At 36.3% G+C, this 20,396-nt stretch overlaps 1 protein-coding gene and 1 pseudogene across 1 annotated transcript in view; one reads left to right on the plus strand and one right to left on the minus strand.

The window, feature by feature from the left end:
- BRIP1 (BRCA1 interacting helicase 1) overlaps positions 1–20,396 on the plus strand; it is a 209,866-nt gene that overhangs the window by 172,549 nt on the left and 16,921 nt on the right. The window contains 1 exon segment of the mRNA XM_058702531.1: positions 18,497–18,579. Within this exon segment, the coding sequence (XP_058558514.1) occupies positions 18,497–18,579 (83 nt within the window).
- Positions 384–864, minus strand: LOC131496825 (large ribosomal subunit protein uL24-like; annotated as a pseudogene).

The raw sequence follows: 20,396 nt of genomic DNA on the forward strand, positions 1-20,396 counted from the left end.
CACATCAGGCTCTGTGCCGACAATGCAGACCCTGCTTGGGATTCTCTTTCTTGCTCTCTCTCTGCCTCTCCCTGGCTTGCTCTCTCTCTAAAAATAAATACAAATAAAAATAAATATTTAAAAAAAGAATAAAGTCATGAAAACATGACCATTTGACATCTATTCAGTTCAGGCAGAAGACCCACCGCTAACCATTATCTGACCTAGCCAAATCCAGAATTAAAATTTTTCTCAAGTATCTTGTTCATTAGTTAGTCCATTTACACATAAGCAGATTAGATTGCATTTGGGTTCAAATTTACAGATAGCTAATGACATAAGACTACAATAACTGGATTTAAGTCCCAAGAACACATCACCCACTTTCTTCCCCATTATTTTTTTTCCTATTTTAACATTTTTTATTTAATATTGTATGTAAGATTACTTTATTCCTGCATCTTCTCAATTGTTTCTTCCTTATATTTGCCCTTTTCCTTTCCTACTAGGCGAGATTTGGATTTGCGTTCAAGGATCTTTTTGTGGTCTTTGTCCAGTTTTAGTCCAGTGATAACCACCTTGCTGGGGTGGATGCCCACATAGACAGTTGTGCCATTTGCCTTCCTCGCTGTACTTGTTCAATGTAGATAACATATTTCTTCCTGTAAACCTGGACTACTTTGCCAATTTGCTGACCTTTGTAGTGTCCTCCACAACTTGTACTTCGTCATCCTTTGGGATGGGCATGGATTGAATGTTGTACTTCTGTTGCAGCTCCTTGGAAAGAGGGGAAGACATACTCTTCCTGTGAATGTGGGAAGGTGCATTGAAATGCCTTTTATGGTTCTTGCTCCGGTCAGAGGTCACAAACAGATTGAACTTCATGTGGACCACTGTAGCTCCAGCCATGGCCTCAAAAGGGAAGACCCCATTATTTTTTTTAATTAAAAAAAAAATTTGTTTAATGTTTATTTTTTGAGAGAGAGAGAGAGACACACAGACAGGGGTGAGTGGGGAAGGGACTGAGAGAGATGGAGACAGAATCTGAAGCAGGCTTCAGGCTCTGAGCTGTCAGCACAGAGCCTGACGTGGGGCTTGAACTCACAAACCATGAGATCATGACCTGAGCTGAAGTCAGACACTTAACTGACTGAGCCACCCAGGCACTCCTAATTTTTTTTTTTTTTTTTAAAAACATTCATTTTTGAGAGACCAAGCGTGAGTGGGGGAGGGGCAGAGAGAGAGGGAGACACAAATCCAAAGCAGGCCCCAGGCTCTGAGCTGTCAGCACAGAGCCCCATGCAGGGCTTGAATTCACAAACTGTGAGATTAGGACCTGAGCCGAAACTGGACACTTAACCGACTGAGCCACCCAGGTGCCCCTCTTCCGATATTCTGCAGGTGTTTCCCTTCAAACTGAATGATTCAGTTCTGTGATTAATCTGATATGGTTAAGCTGCTGCCCTTCTCTGCCTAGAAATCCCATTGGTACTTGGCATCAAGTTGCATTATAAATTGTTCTTGAAGCATTTCATCTGCTTACTTGGTCTCTCCCTGGTGATCAGCCTGTTTTGTCATCTTTTATTTGTATTTTAATATTCAGCAAATAGTTTCTATGGGAGCTTGAATATTATTTAATATTCCTGAATTTTAGTCACTATACTTAATTTTAGGAAAATAAATATTCTTACCTCAGTTGATTATTTTTCCTCTTTAATGTAGGCAGTGTCTTGAATTTTAAGAAATCGTTTGAAGCAAAAATATATTTACTTTGTCATTTATAAACCTTTTCTACATATATTATACAGGTTGTAAGAGATGAAATTACTTATCTAACCTCACATACTACTAAATGAGCCTTCACATCTTGGCCCCCACCTACTTTTAAAACCTCAAGACCTGCTTTTTATCCTTAGACCTTACCTTTATGTGCTGAAGTTTTCACTGTTAAACATAAAATCTTTTACTAATAAACATACCATATCCCATCATTACTCTCTGCCTTGGCATACAAGTTATACAATTCATTTGGCATATTTACCAATCAAAACCAGTTGAAGGTTATGTTCTTTATGAAAATTTCTTTTTACTTTTCTGAGGATTTACTCCTTAGGAAACCCATAGTAGTTTATTACTATTATAGCATATATCTTACTGTGTTGTAATAGCCTATTTATATATCTGCCTACTTCCTTAAACATGTGTTATACATTTGTACATTATTAGCAACCAACTGTGTCTCAGCTTAGGGTATGAATGCTCAATAAATACTTGTTGAATTCGTGGAAAATGGTGGGTTTGATACTTTTGCCACTATACCATGTTCTCCAGAGAGCTTCTAAAGGTTTAAAACATACTTTTCCTAGAATTTTCATTAAAAATACATTTGTAATATTTACATATAATGCTATAGTTTTAGTATTTTATTAATTAAAAAATTGATAGTCCAACTGTCATCATATCGATTTTGAGAGAAACAGTATCAACAAGTAGCAACTTACTACAAAGAAACATATCTATTTAAAAATCAAGTGAGTGTTTTGTATCACTTGATAAAACTCATAATGTGTATTGATTGACATAAAAGGTACTTATAATCAGGATTCCTCTTATAAGGGATAAGTCTAGAAGGTCTAAAGTAAGCAGAAACAAATTAAGGTGTTTTTTTTTTAAATCCTCTTTTTAAGCCCACATGGGACTGTTAGAGTATTTGAAGTAATATAAGTCCGTGAAATGTAATAACAGCCTTCGGGAATGCACCAGATGGTTTTGTGACCAGGTTACAACTGAACTATGAGTTTCCTAAAAGGTCTGCTTTGCTGAAAGTATAATCTTTGTCTGAAGTGGGCATAATTCATTTGAACAAGGCAGTATGAAAACAATGGAAAAAAGAAAATGTGAAATTCTTTTTCTCTGAACTGTTGTTTTTTTTTTTTAACTTAAATGCCTTTCTACCATAGGACACTTTAAAATAAACCAAAGTGGAATCAAAAATAGAGTGGCACTCTGACTTTCCACTGATTTTCATCACTGTTCTATAATATTGGCAGTATCCATCTTCCTCTCCTGCCTAATTTTGTGGTGTGATGCCTGAGAACCTATGGATTACTTTAATATCAAAAAAGAATGTTATATAGAATTTAGATTTTTTAGATTTTCTGGAAAAATCAAATATTTATATTAATCTTCACCCCTCTCAAAATTCCATGATAGTAAAGGAATAAAAATGTCCAACCACAGAGTTAAAAAAAGAGTGGAAGAGGGGACAATAACAGATGAGATGTCAACAAATTTTGAACATTGGAGAACAAATGAATGATTGAGTGATTTAGCAGGCAAAAGAAGGCTGTTGCAAAGCCAACAAGATCCTTCAGATTCAGGCATGGAAAAACTCAGGATGTGGGGACACTGAAGTATCATTTGAAGTAGGGTTAATCACAAAAGAATTGGTTGCAAGTTCCTATAAGTAGACAGCTCCCTCCTCCACTGAGATTTACTCTCTGGAGAGATTATACTAGAGAGTTTATATATTCTTCAACTCCAGCTGTAGCTAAGGATGCATAAAAGATGGGGGTTAAGAAAGTCTGTTTATTGAATGTGAGAACTCCACCCCCCTTTTCTTCTCAGCTCTGAATAGGCTTATAATCAATCTTACATCTCTAAGGCAGGAAAGTACAGTTCTAGGGATACTAACTACCTTGTGAGTAAAATAGTATCAAAGTGGTCCTGTTCCTACCAGAGTACCTTACTCTGGCAAAGCTTCCCAGTTTATAAGCCACAGCCATGTAGGCAGAGCTACCAGTCAGCATTTGATACTCAAAGTCTGCATCATGAAAAATACAGAAAAAAACAACAGCAGAACTATACCAACAAAAGAAAAACAAGGTGGAAGAACTTGTAGAAAACATAAACAGCACAATAGAACATAGGTTGGCAAATTTTTTCTGTTAAGGAGCAGACAATGTATATTTTAGGTTTTGGGGGCCATGTACAGTCAGCATGCATATTCTTTTTTATTTTTTCTTTAATCCTTAAAAAATGTGAATACCATTCCAACCTTGCAAGCTGTACAAAAACAAGGTATGGACCAGATTTTCTTTGTGGGCCAACCCCTGCCTAGAAGAAAATACAAAACAAATGTAACAATAATATACATAGAGAGGTAAGATATTTCCTCCATGAAACAAGAACAGATTTATTGTAAGAAAAGTTTCTAGGCATTAACATGATAGGAGCAAATTTTAAATGCAGAATTGGGCTTAAAAGATAAAATTAAAATTTCCTGGGTCAAAATGACAAAAAGGTAGAAAATAGAAAAGAAAAACCAAGCAATTTAAACATCAGTATTCAAGAGACAACTTCTGATAAAAAGGAAACCTATATGAAGAGACGAGAGAAAATACAGAGGAAATAAACCTATCAAAGAAATAATCCAAGAAAAACACTCAGAATTGAAGGACATAATTTCTTGGTTAAAAAGGCCCACTCAAGTACCAGTAAGAGAAAAGCTACAGAGCACCTCATGCAGTTTCAAAGTACCTGAGATAAAGAAAATGTCCTAAAACTTTCCTGAGGGAACAAAGAGGTCTCCTATAAAAGACGTGGAATCACAATGGAAAGAGACTTCTTAAAAAGCAACATTAGAAGCTAGAAGACAGTTTTAAATTATCTTCAAATTTTTGAAGGAAATTTTGACTTGCAATTGAAGTTCTATACAACCCAAACAATCAATAAGCTCCAAGATAGAATAAAGTCTTCAACATGGAAAGATTTAAAACATTAGCTTCAAATGCACACTTTCTCAGGATGCTACAGGAAGATATGCTTCATCAAATAAGAGAAAATTCAGACAGAGGAACATCAAGGTTTTAGGAAACTGGAGTTCCAACCTAGAATAGAAGAAAAGGAAATTCTCAAATTAGGAAAGGATGCTCTGGGGTGACAGCTGTGCACCAGTCCCATAGTAGCCAGTCTAGATTTGTTTCTAAGGGTGGAGATTTTAATTATATTGAGAAGAATTTTTACAGTTTGGCAAAGTTTGGGAATTAATGATAGAATACATAGAAAATTAAGCAAAAAAAAAAGAGAGAGAGAGACAGTTATTAACTCTAAGGCAGACCAAAAAATCTTGTACAAGAAAGAAAATATAATCGTAGTGTACAATATAACTCACCTGTAAATGGTAATCTACTGAATATTGATGACACAAGAATTGTGGTATAACTGTCAGGAAAATGAAGAGATGATGAAGTATCAGTGATATAAGATAATGAACATCTTGTATAAGAAAAGTCATTACATAAAGTTAAAAACCAAGAAGTAGTAGTAGTTCTAAATGTTATTTAGAAACATGGAGGTAAATGAGTAGAAGAACTAACATATTTAAAGGATTTTTTTTCCCCTGAGGATTGGGAACTGGAGACAGGATGTGAGTAGATTAAAAAAGAATTGTTTGGGTTTTTTTTTTTTTTTAATTCTAACTATTATACTATTATTTGCCTTTTAAACTATACTTGTGTATTTGGTTAAAAGTTAAAATTTACAAAGTTAAAATTAACTTTTACTTATTTTTTAGAGTTTATTTACTAAAAGAATCAGAGAGAGAGAAGTGGGGGAGGGGCAGAGAGCAAGAGGGAGAGAGAGAATCCCAAACTCTGTGCTGACAGCACAGACCCTGACATAGGGCTTGATCTCACGAACAGTGAGATCATGACTTGAGCCGAAACCAAAAGTTGATGCTTAACCAACTGAGCCACCCAGGTGCCTGTGCAAACTTAAAATTAACTTTTAAAAAGTAGTCTGGAGGTTTCAACTCTAGATAAGATGGAGCACACATGAGACATACTGTCTTAAAAACCTAGACAGAATGCATGGAACAGCTATTTGAGTGCTGTGAAAAGTAAATAGGCAGATTTGGGAAGAAGAATAGAATTCAAAATACAAGTGAACGTTTTGGAATAACTATATTAATATCAGACAAAGTAGAATTCAGGGCAAAGAGTATTATTGGAGTATTAAAAAGGAAAATCTTATGATGATGAAAAGGCTAATATGCCAATAAAATACAACAATCCTTAATGTGTATGCACCTAAAAATCAAACTTCAAAATATATTTGAACTACTGGCAGATCTGAATAGAGAAATAGACAAATACACAAGTATAGCTAGAGATTTTATATCCTCTCTCAGTTATAGATACTAAAAGTAGACAGAAAACCAATAAAGATATAGAAGACTTGAACAATGTTATTAACCAACTGGATTGAATAGATATTATAGAACACTACATGCAACAATATTAGAATAAATATTTTGTCAAGTGCACAGGGAACATTTACCAGTATAAACGATATCCTGGATGAGTAACTTTACTTTTTTTTTAATCTTAGAACGATTTGGGGAGAGAGAGAGAGAGAGAGAACGAACCTTAAGCAGGCTCCACACTGAGCATGGAGCCCCATGCAGGGCTTGACCCTGGGATCATGACCTGAATTGAAATTAAGAGTTGGACGCTCAACCTACTCAGCCACCAAGGTGCCCCAAAGTTTACATTTTTAAAAAGAATTGAAATCATAGTATTCTCTGACCAAAATGAAATTAAACAATTAAATTAGATATCAGTAACACATAACAGAAGAAAAAAATGTCTGAATACTTGTTAATTAAACACATACTTCTAAATAATGCATAGGTGAAAGGTAAAAGAGAAAGTCTTAGGAAAATTAGAAAATATTTTGAGCTAATCAAAAGTGAAAATACATCCAAATATGTGGGCTGCATCTTTAGCAGTGCTCAGTGGGAAATTTATATCATTAAATGCTTATTTTGAAAAAGAAAAAAGTTCTCAAATCAGTAATCTCAGCTTCTATCTTAAGCTAGGAAAAGAAGAGCAAAATAAATGTAAAGCAAACAGAAGAAAGGAAATAATAAAGATAAAAGTATAAATCAATGAATTTGAAAACAAAAAACAATAAAGGAAATCAGTGAAGCTAAAAATTAAAAAATCGATTTTAAAAAGATCAATAGAATTGATAAACCTCTAGGTAAACTAACAAAAAAAGAAGCCACAAATGGTCAGTATTTGGAATAAAAGAGGTCATATTACTATATACTCTACATATGTTAAAATGATAATATGAGGAAAAAATATATGCATACATTCAACAACTTATATGAAATAGACTAACTCCCCCAAAACCACAAAATACCAAACTCACTCAAGATGAAATAGATAACCTGAATAATCCTCTGCCTAGTAAAGAAATTTAATTTGTAGTTTGAAAAAAATCACTTTGATAGGTTCATTAATAAATATTACCAAACATTTACATAAGAAATAACACCAATTCCATATGATTTCTTCTAGAAAATAGACCCCTTCCCAATTCATGAGGCCAGCACTATTCTACCAAAACTAGATGAAGACAATATAAAAACAAGAAAGAGAAAAACTACAGACTAATATCTGTCATGAACTTAGATGAAAATATTTGAAACAAAATATTTACAAATTTGGTTAGATGCACAAAAATGACAAAAGAACTCCGAAAATCTTTAACAAAGGAATGAGAAAATAAGCAAAATAGTTAGAATCAACTTTTTCAAAACTGTGAATTAACCAGTTTACAGCATTCCAGGAAACATTCATGAAAATGGTCGAATCTCATTAAGAACTGTGAGTGTTATGGCATTTTCACTTGCCCAGTTCCCATTTCCCTTTCTCCTAGTTCATAATAGTTGTAAATCATGGTGAAAGCAAGCAATCTGCTAGCCACAGTGGCAGCTGGATCTTATTCCTGGAGAATTGTCATTATGGAACCTCTCTTCCATGAGACCCCATTTCTTGGAAGACCCCATTCACAAGGCTATCTTTATTTGACCTGACTAGGAGTTCACCCAGGCAATTAGTTGTTTAATTTCACAGTATCCTGAGACAGTGACTAAATTTTCCAGCAAATAATAAGCTAACTAAACAGTTTAATGGGAAAAGCTAGGAACTGAGGTCTCCATAGAGCGCTTCAAAAGTTCTCATGTATTTCTCGGACTCTAGTGGGCCATGCCTGTTTGTACAATGGTGCATATAACCAGGGATGTACACATGCTCAAGAAAGACTGAGAAGGCCCTGTGCTCTCACCTCTGGCTGTGTTGAAACAGGAAGTGAAGACTAAGGTAGAGTTGTCACCTGCCTGGCTGAGGATCGAAAGCATGTCAAGAGACATACAAAGCCTCTTGCCAAATAAGACATATATTGGTTATGGATGTTTAAGGAAAATTTTGTCTACTCATTAACTGATCACTGAGTAGATCTTGCAATGGTCACACATGATAGAATACAGACTTTAAAGAAACATTTTTTTAAAAGTCACAATAACAAAAATCCTTGAGCAGAGGGAAGAATCAGAATTCTACAATTGCCACATTGTATTATTTAAAATGTACTTTTTTCAACAAAAATTATGACATGCAAAGAAAGAATGTCTGCCCCATACACATGGGAAAAAAGCAATCAATAGAATGTGTCCCTGAGGTAGTTAGTATGTAAAGCTATTTTAAATATAGTCAAAAAACTAAGGAGATTCTGTCTAAAGAACTATAGGAAACTATGAAAATGATGTCTCCCCAAATAGATTTTTATTTTTTTTCAGTTTATTTATTTTGAGAGAGATAGAGACAGTGTAAGTGGAGAGGGGCAGAGAGAGAGAGAGAGAGAGGGAGAGAAAGAATCCCAAACAGGCTCCACACTGTCAGCACAGAGCCCAGCACAGGACTTGAACTCATGAAACTGCGAGATCATGACCTGAGCTGAAACCAAGAGTCGGACGCTTAACTGAGTCACCCAGCTGCCCCTCACCAAATAGAATTTTTAAAAAGAAGGTAGAATCAATAATAAGATATAATTTTTTTAATGTTTTTTAATGTTTATTTTTGAGAGAGAGAGAGAAAGAGACAGAGCACGAGTTGGGGGAGGGACAGAGAGGGAGACACAGAATCCGAAGCAGGCTCCAGGCTCTGCACCGTCAGCACAGAGCTGATGCGGGGCTCGAACCCACGAGCTGTGAGATCATGACCTGAGCCAATGTTGGACACGTAACCAACTGAGCCACCCAGATGCCCCAGAATTTTTGATGTTTATTTATTTTTAAAGGAGAGAGAGAGAGAAAGCGTGAGTAGGGGAGGGGCAGAGACAGAGGCAGAATCCAAAGCAGGCTCCAGGCTCTGAGCTGTCAGCACAGAGCCCAACACAGGGCTCAAACTCACAAACTGTGAGTTCATGACCTGAGCTGAAGTCAGACGCTTAAATGACTGAGCCACCCAGGCTCCCCTAAGATAGAATTTGTGAAAAGAACTTAATGGAAAGGCACGTGGATGGCTCAATTGGTTAAGCGTCCAACTCTTGGTTTTGAATCAGGTCACGATCTCACAGTTCATGTGATCAAGCCCTGTGTCAGGGTCTGCAATAACAGTGTGGAGCCTGCTTGGGATTCTCTCTCTCTCTGAAAATAAAAAAAAAAAAAACTTAAAAAAAAGTAATGGAGATCCTGGATTTGAAAAATTCAATAACAAATGAAAAATTCATTAGAGGGACTCAACAGCACTTTTGACCAGAAAGAAGAAAGAATCAGTTTACTTAAAGGTAAGTCAGTTGAGATTATCCAGTCTGAGTAATTGAAAACAAAGGAATGAAGAATAATGATCATTGTCACAGGGTCCTGTAGGACCCCATCAAATATACCAGTGTACACATACTGGGAGTCTTTTATTTTTTTATTTTATTTTTTTTTAATTTTTTTTTTAACATTTATTTATTTTTGAGACAGAGAGAGACAGAGCATGAACGGGGGAGGGGCAGAGAGAGAGGGAGACACAGAATCGGAAGCAGGCTCCAGGCTCCGAGCCATCAGCCCAGAGCCCAACGCGGGGCTTGAACTCACGGACTGTGAGATCGTGACCTGAGCCGAAGTCGGACGCCTAACCGACTGAGCCACCCAGGCTCCCCAACTGGGAGTCTTTTAGAAGGATAGAAGAGAGAAAGGAACAGAAAGATTAGCTGAAGAAAAAAGGGCTGGAAAGTTTCCAAATTTGATGGAGAACATCAAATCTAAGAACCAGCAAGTTTGAAGTAGTTAAAAATTAAAGAGATCCTTACGTAAATATGTTATTGTCAAACTGCTGAAGACAAAGAATCTAGAAAATAGGAGAGAAACAATTCCTCACATATAATATAATATATTTATAATTATATATATTATATATGTTATACATTATATATAATTAAATATAACTATAATATAATATAATAATATAATTTCTCACATATTCCTCACATCCTCAATACTCACTAACCTTAGAATTCTTATTGGAAACTATGGCAAGCAGAAGGCAGTGGACTGACATATTTAAAGAAAAAGACTGTCAACCAAGTCTATATCTAACAAAACTATCCTTCAAAAATGAAGGAGAAAGGAAGATATTCCCAAATAAACAAAAACTGAGACTGAATCTCCAGAAAACTTGTACTACCAGAAATGCTACAGGGAGTCCTTTTCAGGTTGAAATGGTGAAACACTAGGCAGTAATTCATCCATATAAAGAAATAAAGAACATCTGTAAAGGTAATTTCATAGATAAATATTTAAAAAAAACAATATAAATGGGGCACCTGGGTGGCTCAGTCAGTTAAACGTTCAACTTCAGCTCAGGTTATGATCTCATAGTTCGTGAGTTTGAGCCCTGAATCAAGCCTGCTTGGGATTCTCTCTCTCTTTCTCTCTCTCTGCCGCTCCTTTACCATCTCTCAAAATAAACAATATATATAAATGTATTTTTATAGCTTTTTAAATCCTATTTGTTTTTTTTAAACAACTGCATTAAAGCAATCATTTTAAATATGTGGTAATAGGCATTGTCTTGGCGCCCCCTAAACCACCACTGTTTGAGTAATTCACTAGGAGCAGGGATATACTCATCATATAGTTGCATGCATATGTAAGATCTATTACATTGAAAGAATACAAAGAAAAATCAGCAAAGAGAATAGGCACATGGGCAAAGTCAAGGGAAAACCAGGCCAAAGCTTCCAAGGCCCCTCTCTCAGTGGAGTAATACAGGACACACTTAATTCCCCAGCAGTGATTTTGGTGACATGTGTGAGATACTGCCAATTAGGAGAACTCAAAAGACTTGGCACCCAGTGTTTTTATTTGGGGCTGGTCAGATAGGCAGCCTCTGCCTAGCATTTCTCCAAAGTTTAGCCTCTTAAAAGCAAAGTGGGTGGTCAGCATCAATCACTGTTAGCATGAACATTTTAGACACAGGGAGCCCTTATCCATCAATGATTGGAACCCTACTGAAACCTAAGTTCTTAAAACAACCAAAACCTACCTTGTATGCAGGCCTTCCTAGGATAAGCATTTTGGCCTCCTGTTACCTTTCTGTACAGGCATACAATGTATAAAGATGCAATTTATATTACAGTAATAACACAGATGAAGAGGGAAGGAACAGCATTATATAGGAGTAACATTTTTGTATACTATTGAAATTGGTATTAATCCAAACTAAATTGTTATAAGTTAAGGTGTTAATTGTCCTCAAAGCAACCACAAATAAAATAATTCAAAATAATAAGAAATGACAAGATAATTAACATGATACCTAAAAATATCTATTGCATGCAGAAGAAGGCAATAATGGGAAAACAGTGGAACAAAAAAAATTAGACCTATAGAAAACAAATAGTAAAAAAAGTATTTATGAAATAACTAAGTAAATCCTGCCTTAATCTGTAGTTACATTAAATGTAAATGCATTAAACACCACAGTCAAAAAGCAAAGATTGGCAAAATGGAATTTTTTTAATGACCCATCTATATGCTGCCTGTAAGAGAAACACTCTAGTTAAAACACACACACACACACACACACACACACACACGGGTTAAGGTAAGTGGATGGGAAAAGACATATCATGCAAACAGTAAACAAAAGAGAGCTGGTTTGCTCATACTCAGTATCAGACAAACTAGACTTTAAGATAAAAACTGTTACTAGAGACAATAAATAGTCTATAATAATAAATTTTTCACTCCAAGAATAATATGCAACTATTAAACACATATATGCAGCTAACAAAAAGGCCCTAAATCTTCAGTAGCAAAAACTGTCAGAAATAGACAATTCAACAGTTAAATAGTTGGATACTTCATTACCCCACTTTCAATAATAGAACAATTAGAAAATCAATGAAGAATGTGAGTTTGGGGCACATGGGTGGCTTAGTTGATTAAATGTCTAGCTCTTGATTTCAGCTCAGGTCATAATCTCACAGTTTGTGAGATTGAGCCCTATGTTGGGCTCTGCTCTGACAGCATGGAACCTGTTGGGGAATCTCTCTCTCTCTCTCTGCCCCTCCCCAGCTTGCACTCTCTCTCAAAATAAATACATTTTTTTGTTTTTAATTTTTTTAATGTTTTTATTTTTGAGAGAGAGCGTGAGTGGGGGGGGGGGGGTGCAGAGAGACAGACACAGAATTGGAAGTGGGCTCCAGGCTTTGAGCTGTCAGCACAGAGTCCGACGCAAGGCTCAAACTCACCAACTACGAGATCATGACTTGAGCCAAAGTCGGATGCCTAACCGACTGAGCTAACCAGGCACCCCAACTTTTTTTGTTTTTGCTTTTGAGAGAGAGAATCCCAGGAAGGGCAGAGGGGGAGAGGGGAGAGGCAGAGAGAGCGAGAAGCGGGACCCACTCGAAGCAGGGCTCGAGCTCATCCAGAGCAGGTATCTTGCTCACCCAAAGTGGGGCTCAAGCTCACCCTATGTGGGACTTGAACTGACAAACCATGAGATCATGACCTGAACCAAAGTCAGATGCTTAATGACTGAGCCACCCAGGCACCTTAAACATTTTTTTTTAATGTGAGTCTTGAACACTTAAAACCAAGAATTACAAACCTAACGTGTATCTATTACACTCCACCCTCCTCAGGTTCATGTGGCATATTCTTCAGGATAGACTATAAGTTAGGGTACAAAATAAGTCTTCAGTAAATTTTAAATGGTTAAAATCATAGAAAGTACTTTTTCTGATTTCAGTGGAATGAAACTAGAAATAATAACAGGAGGAGAAATAGGAAATTCATAAATAAGTGGAAATTAATACATTCTTAACCAATGGATCCAAGAAGAAATAAGAGAAACTAGGATGTACCTTGTGACGAATGAAAATGAAAGCACAGTACCAAAATTTTGAGGATAAAATGAAAGTATTGCTCAGAGAGAAATGTATACTTGTAAGTGCCTATATTTTTTTAAAAAGAAAGATCTGAAATCAATGATCTAACCTCCTAACTTAAGGAATTAGAAAAAGAAGGGCAAGCAAAGCCCAAGACCAGCAGATCAAAAAGGATAATAGATATTAGAATGCACATAAAGGAGATTGAGAATAGAAAATACAGTAGAAAAAATAAGGATAACAAAAGTTGGTTCTTTGAAAAGACCAAGAAAACTAACAACTTTTAACTAGACTGACCAAGAGAAAATAACAGAAAGAACTTAAATTACTAAAATTAGGAATGAAAGATGGGATGTAACTTCCAACCTTACAAAAACATAAAGCATTATAAAAGAACACCTTGAATAATGGATGACAGCAAATTTTATAACTTAAGGATGGGCAAATTCATAGGAAAACATAAGCTACTGCAACTGATACAATAGATATGAATAGGTCTGTAAAAGTAAAGAGATAGTAAGTAATCAGAAAACTTCCCACAAAGAAAAGCCCAGGACCAAATGGCTTCACTGATGAATTCTAGCAAATATTTAAAGAATTAACACCAGTATTTTACAAACTCTTATGAAAAATTGAAGGACAAACATATATCAACTTAGTCTATGAGGCCAGTATTGGCCTGTTACCAAAACCAAAGACGTCACAAGAAAACACAGCATTATCTTTTATGGGTATAGATGCAAAAATCCTCAACAGAGAAAGTAGAAAACTGAATCCAGCAACTTACTAAAAGGATTATACACAATGACCAAGCGGAATTTATCCTGGGAATGCAAGGTTGATTCAACATCCAGCCAATTTTGTTGGTCCAACTAAAATCAATCAATGTAATAGATTAAGTAGAATAAAATACATCTTCTCAAGATGAGGAAAACGTTTGACAATATCCAACACATTTTCATGATAAAACCCTCAAAGCAGAAATAGAAGAGCGTCTATGGCAAACCTGTAGTTAACATCTTAATGATAAAATACTGACAGAGAAGGACAGATACACATTTTCACTCATATGTAGATCTTGAGAAATTTAACAGAAGACCATGGGGGAAAGGAAGGGAGAAAAAATAGTTACAAACAGAAAGGGAGGGAGGCAAACCACAAGAGACTCTTAAATACAGAGAACAAACAGGGTGGATGGGGGCTTGGGAGAGAAGGGAAAATGGGTGATGGGCATTGAGGAGGGCACTTGTTGGGGTGAGCACTGGGTGTTGTATGTAAGCCAATTTGACAATAAATTACATTCATTAAAAAAAGAAAGACTGAAACTTTGCACCTATGTTTGATAACAGGATAAGGATGTCCACTCTCACCACTTATATTTAGTATTGTATTAGAGGTTCTACACAGGGCAATTAGGCAAGAAAAATTAATTTGGATTGGAAAAGAAGTAAAATTATTTTAAAATTTGCAAATGACATGATATTCTACATGGAAATTTATATCCATAAAATATAACTAATAGAGCTAATAAACAAGTTCAGTAAGTTACAAAAGTATACAAAAATCCATCACATTATACAATGGGAGTGAATAATCCAAAAATGAAATTAATAAACTCTACTTGCATACTGTAATAGTGTTGTGACAAATGGTAGCTACATTTGTTGTAAGCATAGTATAATGTGTAGACTTGTCAGATCACTATGTTGTAAACCTGAAACTCATGTAACACTGTGTGTCAACTATGTACTTCAATAAAAATAAATATTTTTCATTTGCAATAACGTCAAAAGATACTTAGGAGTAATTGTAACAAAAGAAGTGCAAGACCTGTACACCGAAAGCTACAAAACATTGTTGAAAGAAATTTCTAAATAAATGGAAGAATTCTGTAATGATGGATTGGAAGACTTATTGTAAAGATCGTAGCATCCCCCCAGAATGATCTGTAGAGATTCAGTGCAATCCCAGCCAAAATCCCAGCTGGATTCCTTGCAGAAATTGAGAAGCTGATCTTAAAATTTATATGGAAATTGAAAGAAATCCAGAATAGTCACAAAAATTTTGAAAAAGAAGAACAAAATTGGAGAACTGACCATTCTCGATTTCAAACTTATTGCAGTGCTACAATAATTGAGACTTGTGTTGTACTGGCATAATATAGACATGTAGGACAGGGGGTAGAATTGAAAGTCCAGAAACTAACCTCCGTGTTTACAGTGAGCTTATTAGTGCCAAGACAGAGGGAGAGGAAGGTGGTGGTGGAGTAGGAGGACCCTAGGCTCCTCATGTCCCATGAACACAGCTAGATAACTACCAAATCATCCTATATACCCCAGAAAGACCCTACACCTAAAGGGAGAGAAGAGGGTACATCATAGAAGTTACACTGTGCTCCTTGCTGTTTCCTGACCATGTCAGGTAAGCTCTTGCTGCAGAGACTTTGCCCTTGCATTTCTCTCTGCTAGACACTTCCCTTCCAGATACACACACAGCTCATTCCCTTACCTGTGAAGAATCTTTGTTCAAGTAATGTTTTCTCAGGTGCTCAAAAATCACCCTATTTAAAATTTAGCACCCTCTGCCAACATTCCCTCTTCTCTTTCCCTTTTTGTTTTTCTTCCCTAGCACTTAGCATCTTTTCATATATCATATGATTTTCTTACCTCCTTGGACTGAATTGTGCCTCCTTCAAATTCATATGTTGAAGCCCTTATCCCCTACATAATGCTATTTGGAGATGAGGCCTATGGAATGTAATTAGGTTTAGATGAGGTCCTGTGGGCAGGGCCCTCATGATGGGATTAGCGCCCTTATAAAAACAAACATCAGAGGACTTGATTCTTTCTCTCCTTTTCTTCTCCCTCTCTCCACCCCCACCCATGTGAGGACACAGTGAGATGGCTGACATCTGTAAGCCAAGAGGAGAGCCTTCACCAGGGAACTAAATCAGTTTGCACCTCTATCTGTTCTTCCTAGCCTCAAGAACTGTGAGAAATAAATCCCTGTTGTTTAAGCCACCACCCCCTCCTAAAAAGTGCTAAGACAATCCAATGGGGGAAAGAATAGTCTTTAACAGATGGTGCTGGGATAACTGCATATCCATATAAAAGAATGAAACTAGTCCTCTACCCCCACACCATATACAAAAGGTAACTCAAGATGGGTGAAAGACTAACAAGGTGTAAGTCTTCTTAGACTCCTTGGATTAGGCCATGGTTTCTTGCTTTTTTTTTTTTTTTTTTTTAATGTCTATTTTGAGAGGGAGAGAGCATGAGCAGGGGAAGGGCAAAGAGAGGGAGAGAGAATCCCAAGCAGTCTCTGTGCTATCAGAGCAGAGCCCAATACAGGGCTCACTAACTGAGAGATCATGACCTGAGTCGAAACCGAGAGTCAGACGCTGAACCTACTAAGCCACCCAGTTGCCCCTAGGAAATGGTTTCTTTCTTTCTTTTTTTTTTTTTAATGTTTATTTTATTTTTGAGAAAGAGTATGAGCAGGGGAGGGGCAGAGAGAGAAGGAGACATGGAATCTGAAGCAGGCTCCAGGCTCTGAGCTGTCAGCACAGATCCCAGTGTGGGGCTCAAACTCAAGAACCTCGAGATCATGACCTGAGCCGAAGTTGGACACTTAACCGCCTGAGTCATCCAAGTACCCTGGTAGTCAATGGTTTCTTAAATATGACATCAACAGCACAAACAGCTTTAAAAATTAGATAAATTGGGCTTTGTCAAACTTTTGTTTAACTTTGTTAAAACGTTTGTTCTTCAAAGAACAATGCTAAAAAATAGAACTCACACATGTGAGAAAATGTTTGCAAATCATATGTCTAAGGGTTGTAGTATCCAGAATATATAAAGAACTCTTATAATTCAACAATGAAAAGACAAATAATGCGATTTAAAAATGGACCAATACTTTTAGTAGACATTTCTCCAAAAGAGATACACAAGCAGCCAGTATGCACATGAAAATATGTTCAACATCACTAGTTACTAGGGAAATGCAAATCAAAACCACAGTGAAATGCCACTTCACACTTCCTAGAGTACATTTAATGAAGAAGATGGATAATAACAAGTGTTGGTGAGGATATGGAGAAATTGGAAATCTCACACAATGCTGGCAGGAATGTAAAATTGTGCAACTGCTTCAGACAAAAGTGTTCCTCAAAAAGTTAACATTGAATTACTGTACACCCGAGCAATTCCACTTCTGGTTGGATTCATATGAAAACTTGTACCCAAATGTTCATAGCAGCATTATTCATAATAGTCAAAAGGTGAAAACAACCCAGATGCACATTTACTTATGAATGGATAAATGCAATGGAATATTATTCAGCTAAAAAGAGGAATAAAGTACTGATACATGTGATAACAAGTAGCCTTGAAAAAACATCATGTTAACTGAAAGAATCATGTTGTATGTTGCATGATTCCGGTTATATGAAAATTTCAAAATAGGCAAATTATAGAGATAGAAAGTATGTTAGTGGTTTCCAGGGAATAGGGGGAATAATTGGATAAAGAGAGTGACTGATTGACACTGGGTTTCTTTTTGGTGAGATAAAAATGTTGTGTGATAGATAGTGGTGTAGGTTGCACAACTTTGTAAATGTACTAAAAGTCACTTAATTACACACTTCAAAATTTTTTAAATAATTTTTAAAATTAAAAAATATTTTGGCAAACCAAATTCAACAATCTATAAAAAGAATATACACCATAACAACATGTGGTTATCTTAGGAATGAAAGTCTAGGTCTGTATTTGAAATTTTGCCTGTGTGATCTACCATGTTAACAGTTTAAAGGAGAAAAACTACATGATCAAGTCAATTGGTTCTTCCCAAGTTTGTTGTTTGTTTGTTTGTTTGTTTTACAAATTAAACATTCATTCATGATAAAAACTCATTAAACTAGAACAAAGTTTATCTACATAAATTCTACAACTAAAATGACATTGAAGGTAAAAAAAATAATTTGTTTAGCTAAGTAAGGGTTTGTAAATATTTTCTATAAGTTTTTGGCTTTCAAAGTAGAATGCATATAAACATTTTTTGATGTAAGTTATCAAGAGTTGGCAAAAGTAGGAGATTTTTAATATACCTACTTTGGTACATTGTATTGAGTTGTTTCTATAATCTTGCTCATAATAACAAGGCTTAGAGGAATATACTACTGACATCACTGATTTTTCTCAATCTTCTGTCTCACAAGAAGTCTGGCTTTTGTTTTCAAAGTTATTTGTTTGATTTTTCTCCCTATTTTTTTTTAAAGGTGTATTCGACACAAAAATGATTGGGGAGCTCTTATTCTTGTGGATAATCGCTTTAGTAGTAACCCTGCACAGTATATATCTGGTAAGATTCTCAGCTGGGTTTAGAGTAAGAGTTAATAACAGTTATTGGTATTTAATAACTACTGGTTGTTGTTCTTTTTTAATGTTTATTTATTTTTGAGAGAGAGAGAGAGAGAGAGAGCATACAAGCCAGGGAGGGGCAGAGAGAGAGAAACTGAGACACAGAATCTGAAGCAGGCTCCAGGCTCCGAGCTGTCAGTACAGAGCCCAATGCAGGGCTCGAACTCACGAACTCATGAGATCATGACCTGAACCGAAGTCAGACACTCAACCAACTGAACCACCCAGGCACCCCTAATAACTGCTGGTTTTAAAGAAAAAATTTGGACAGGGGCATCTGAGTGTCTCAGTTGGTTAAGCATCCGACTTTGGCTCCAGTCATGATCTTGCGGTACTTGAGTTCAAACCTGCATCAGGCTCTGCACTGGGATTGGAATTCTTTTACCCTCTATTTCTCTGAACACTTGCCACTTGCACACTCTCTCTCTTTCTCTATCTCAAAATAATCGAATAGATTATTTTTTTATTAAAAGATTTTTTATTTTTTTTATTATTTTTTAAATATGAAATTTATTGTCAAATTGGTTTCCATACAACACCCAGTGCTCATCCCAGCAGGTGCCCTCCTCAGTGCCCATCACCCACTTTTCCCTTCCCCCCATCAACCCTCAGTTTATTCTCAGTTTTCAAGAGTCTCTTATGGCTTGGCTTCCTCCCTCTCTAACTTTTTTTTTTCTTCCCCTCCCCCATGGTCTTCTGTTAAGTTTCTCAGGATCCACATAAGAGTGAAACCATATGGTATCTGTCTTTCTCTGTATAACTTATTTCACTTAGTATAACACTCTCCAGTTCCATCCATGTTGCTACAAAAGGCTATATTTCATTCTTTCTCATTGCCATGTAGTATTCCATTATGTATATAAACCACAATTTCTTTATCCATTCATCAGTTGATGGACATTTAGGCTCTTTCCACAATTTGGCTATTGTTGAAAGTGCTGCTATAAACATTGGGGTACAAGCGCCCCTATACATCAGCACTCCTGTATCTCTTGGGTAAATTCCTAACAGTGCTACTGCTGGGTCATAGGGTAGATCTATTTTTAATTTTTTGAGGAACCTCCACACTTTTCCAGAGTGACTGCACCAGTTTGCATTCCCACCAACAGTGCAAGAGGGTTCCCGTTTCTCCACATCCTCTCCAGCATCTATAGTCTCCTGATTTGTTTGTTTTAGCCACTCTGACTGGCATGAGGTGATATCTCAGTATGGTTTTGATTTGTATTTCCCTGATGAGGAGTGACGTTGAGCATCTTTTCATGTGCCTGTTGGCCATCCAGATGTCTTCTTTAGAGAAGTGTCTATTCATGTCTTCTGCCCATTTCTTCACTGGATTATTTGTTTTTCAGGTGTGGACTTTGGTGAGTTCTTTATAGATTTTGGATACTAGCCCTTTGTCTGATATGTCATCTGCAAATATCTTTTCCCATTCCGTCGGTTGCCTTTTAGTTTTGTTGATTGTTTCCTTTACAAACAGCAGAAGCTTTTTATCTTGATGAGGTCCCAATAGTTCATTTTTGCTTTTAATTCCCTTGTCTTTGGAGATGTGTCAAGTAAGAAATTGCTGCGGCTGAGGTCAGAGAGGTTTTTTCCTGCTTTCTCCTCTAGGGTTTTTTTTTTTTTTTTTCAATTTTTTTTTTTTAACATTTATTTATTTTTGAGAGACAGAGACAGAGCATGACTGGGGGGGGGCAGGCAGAGAGAGAGAGGGAGAGGGAGACACAGAATCTGAAGCAGGCTGTAGGCTCTGAGCAAGCT

This window comes from Neofelis nebulosa, chromosome 16, assembly GCF_028018385.1.
Source record: "Neofelis nebulosa isolate mNeoNeb1 chromosome 16, mNeoNeb1.pri, whole genome shotgun sequence".
Lineage (NCBI taxonomy): Eukaryota > Metazoa > Chordata > Mammalia > Carnivora > Felidae > Neofelis > Neofelis nebulosa.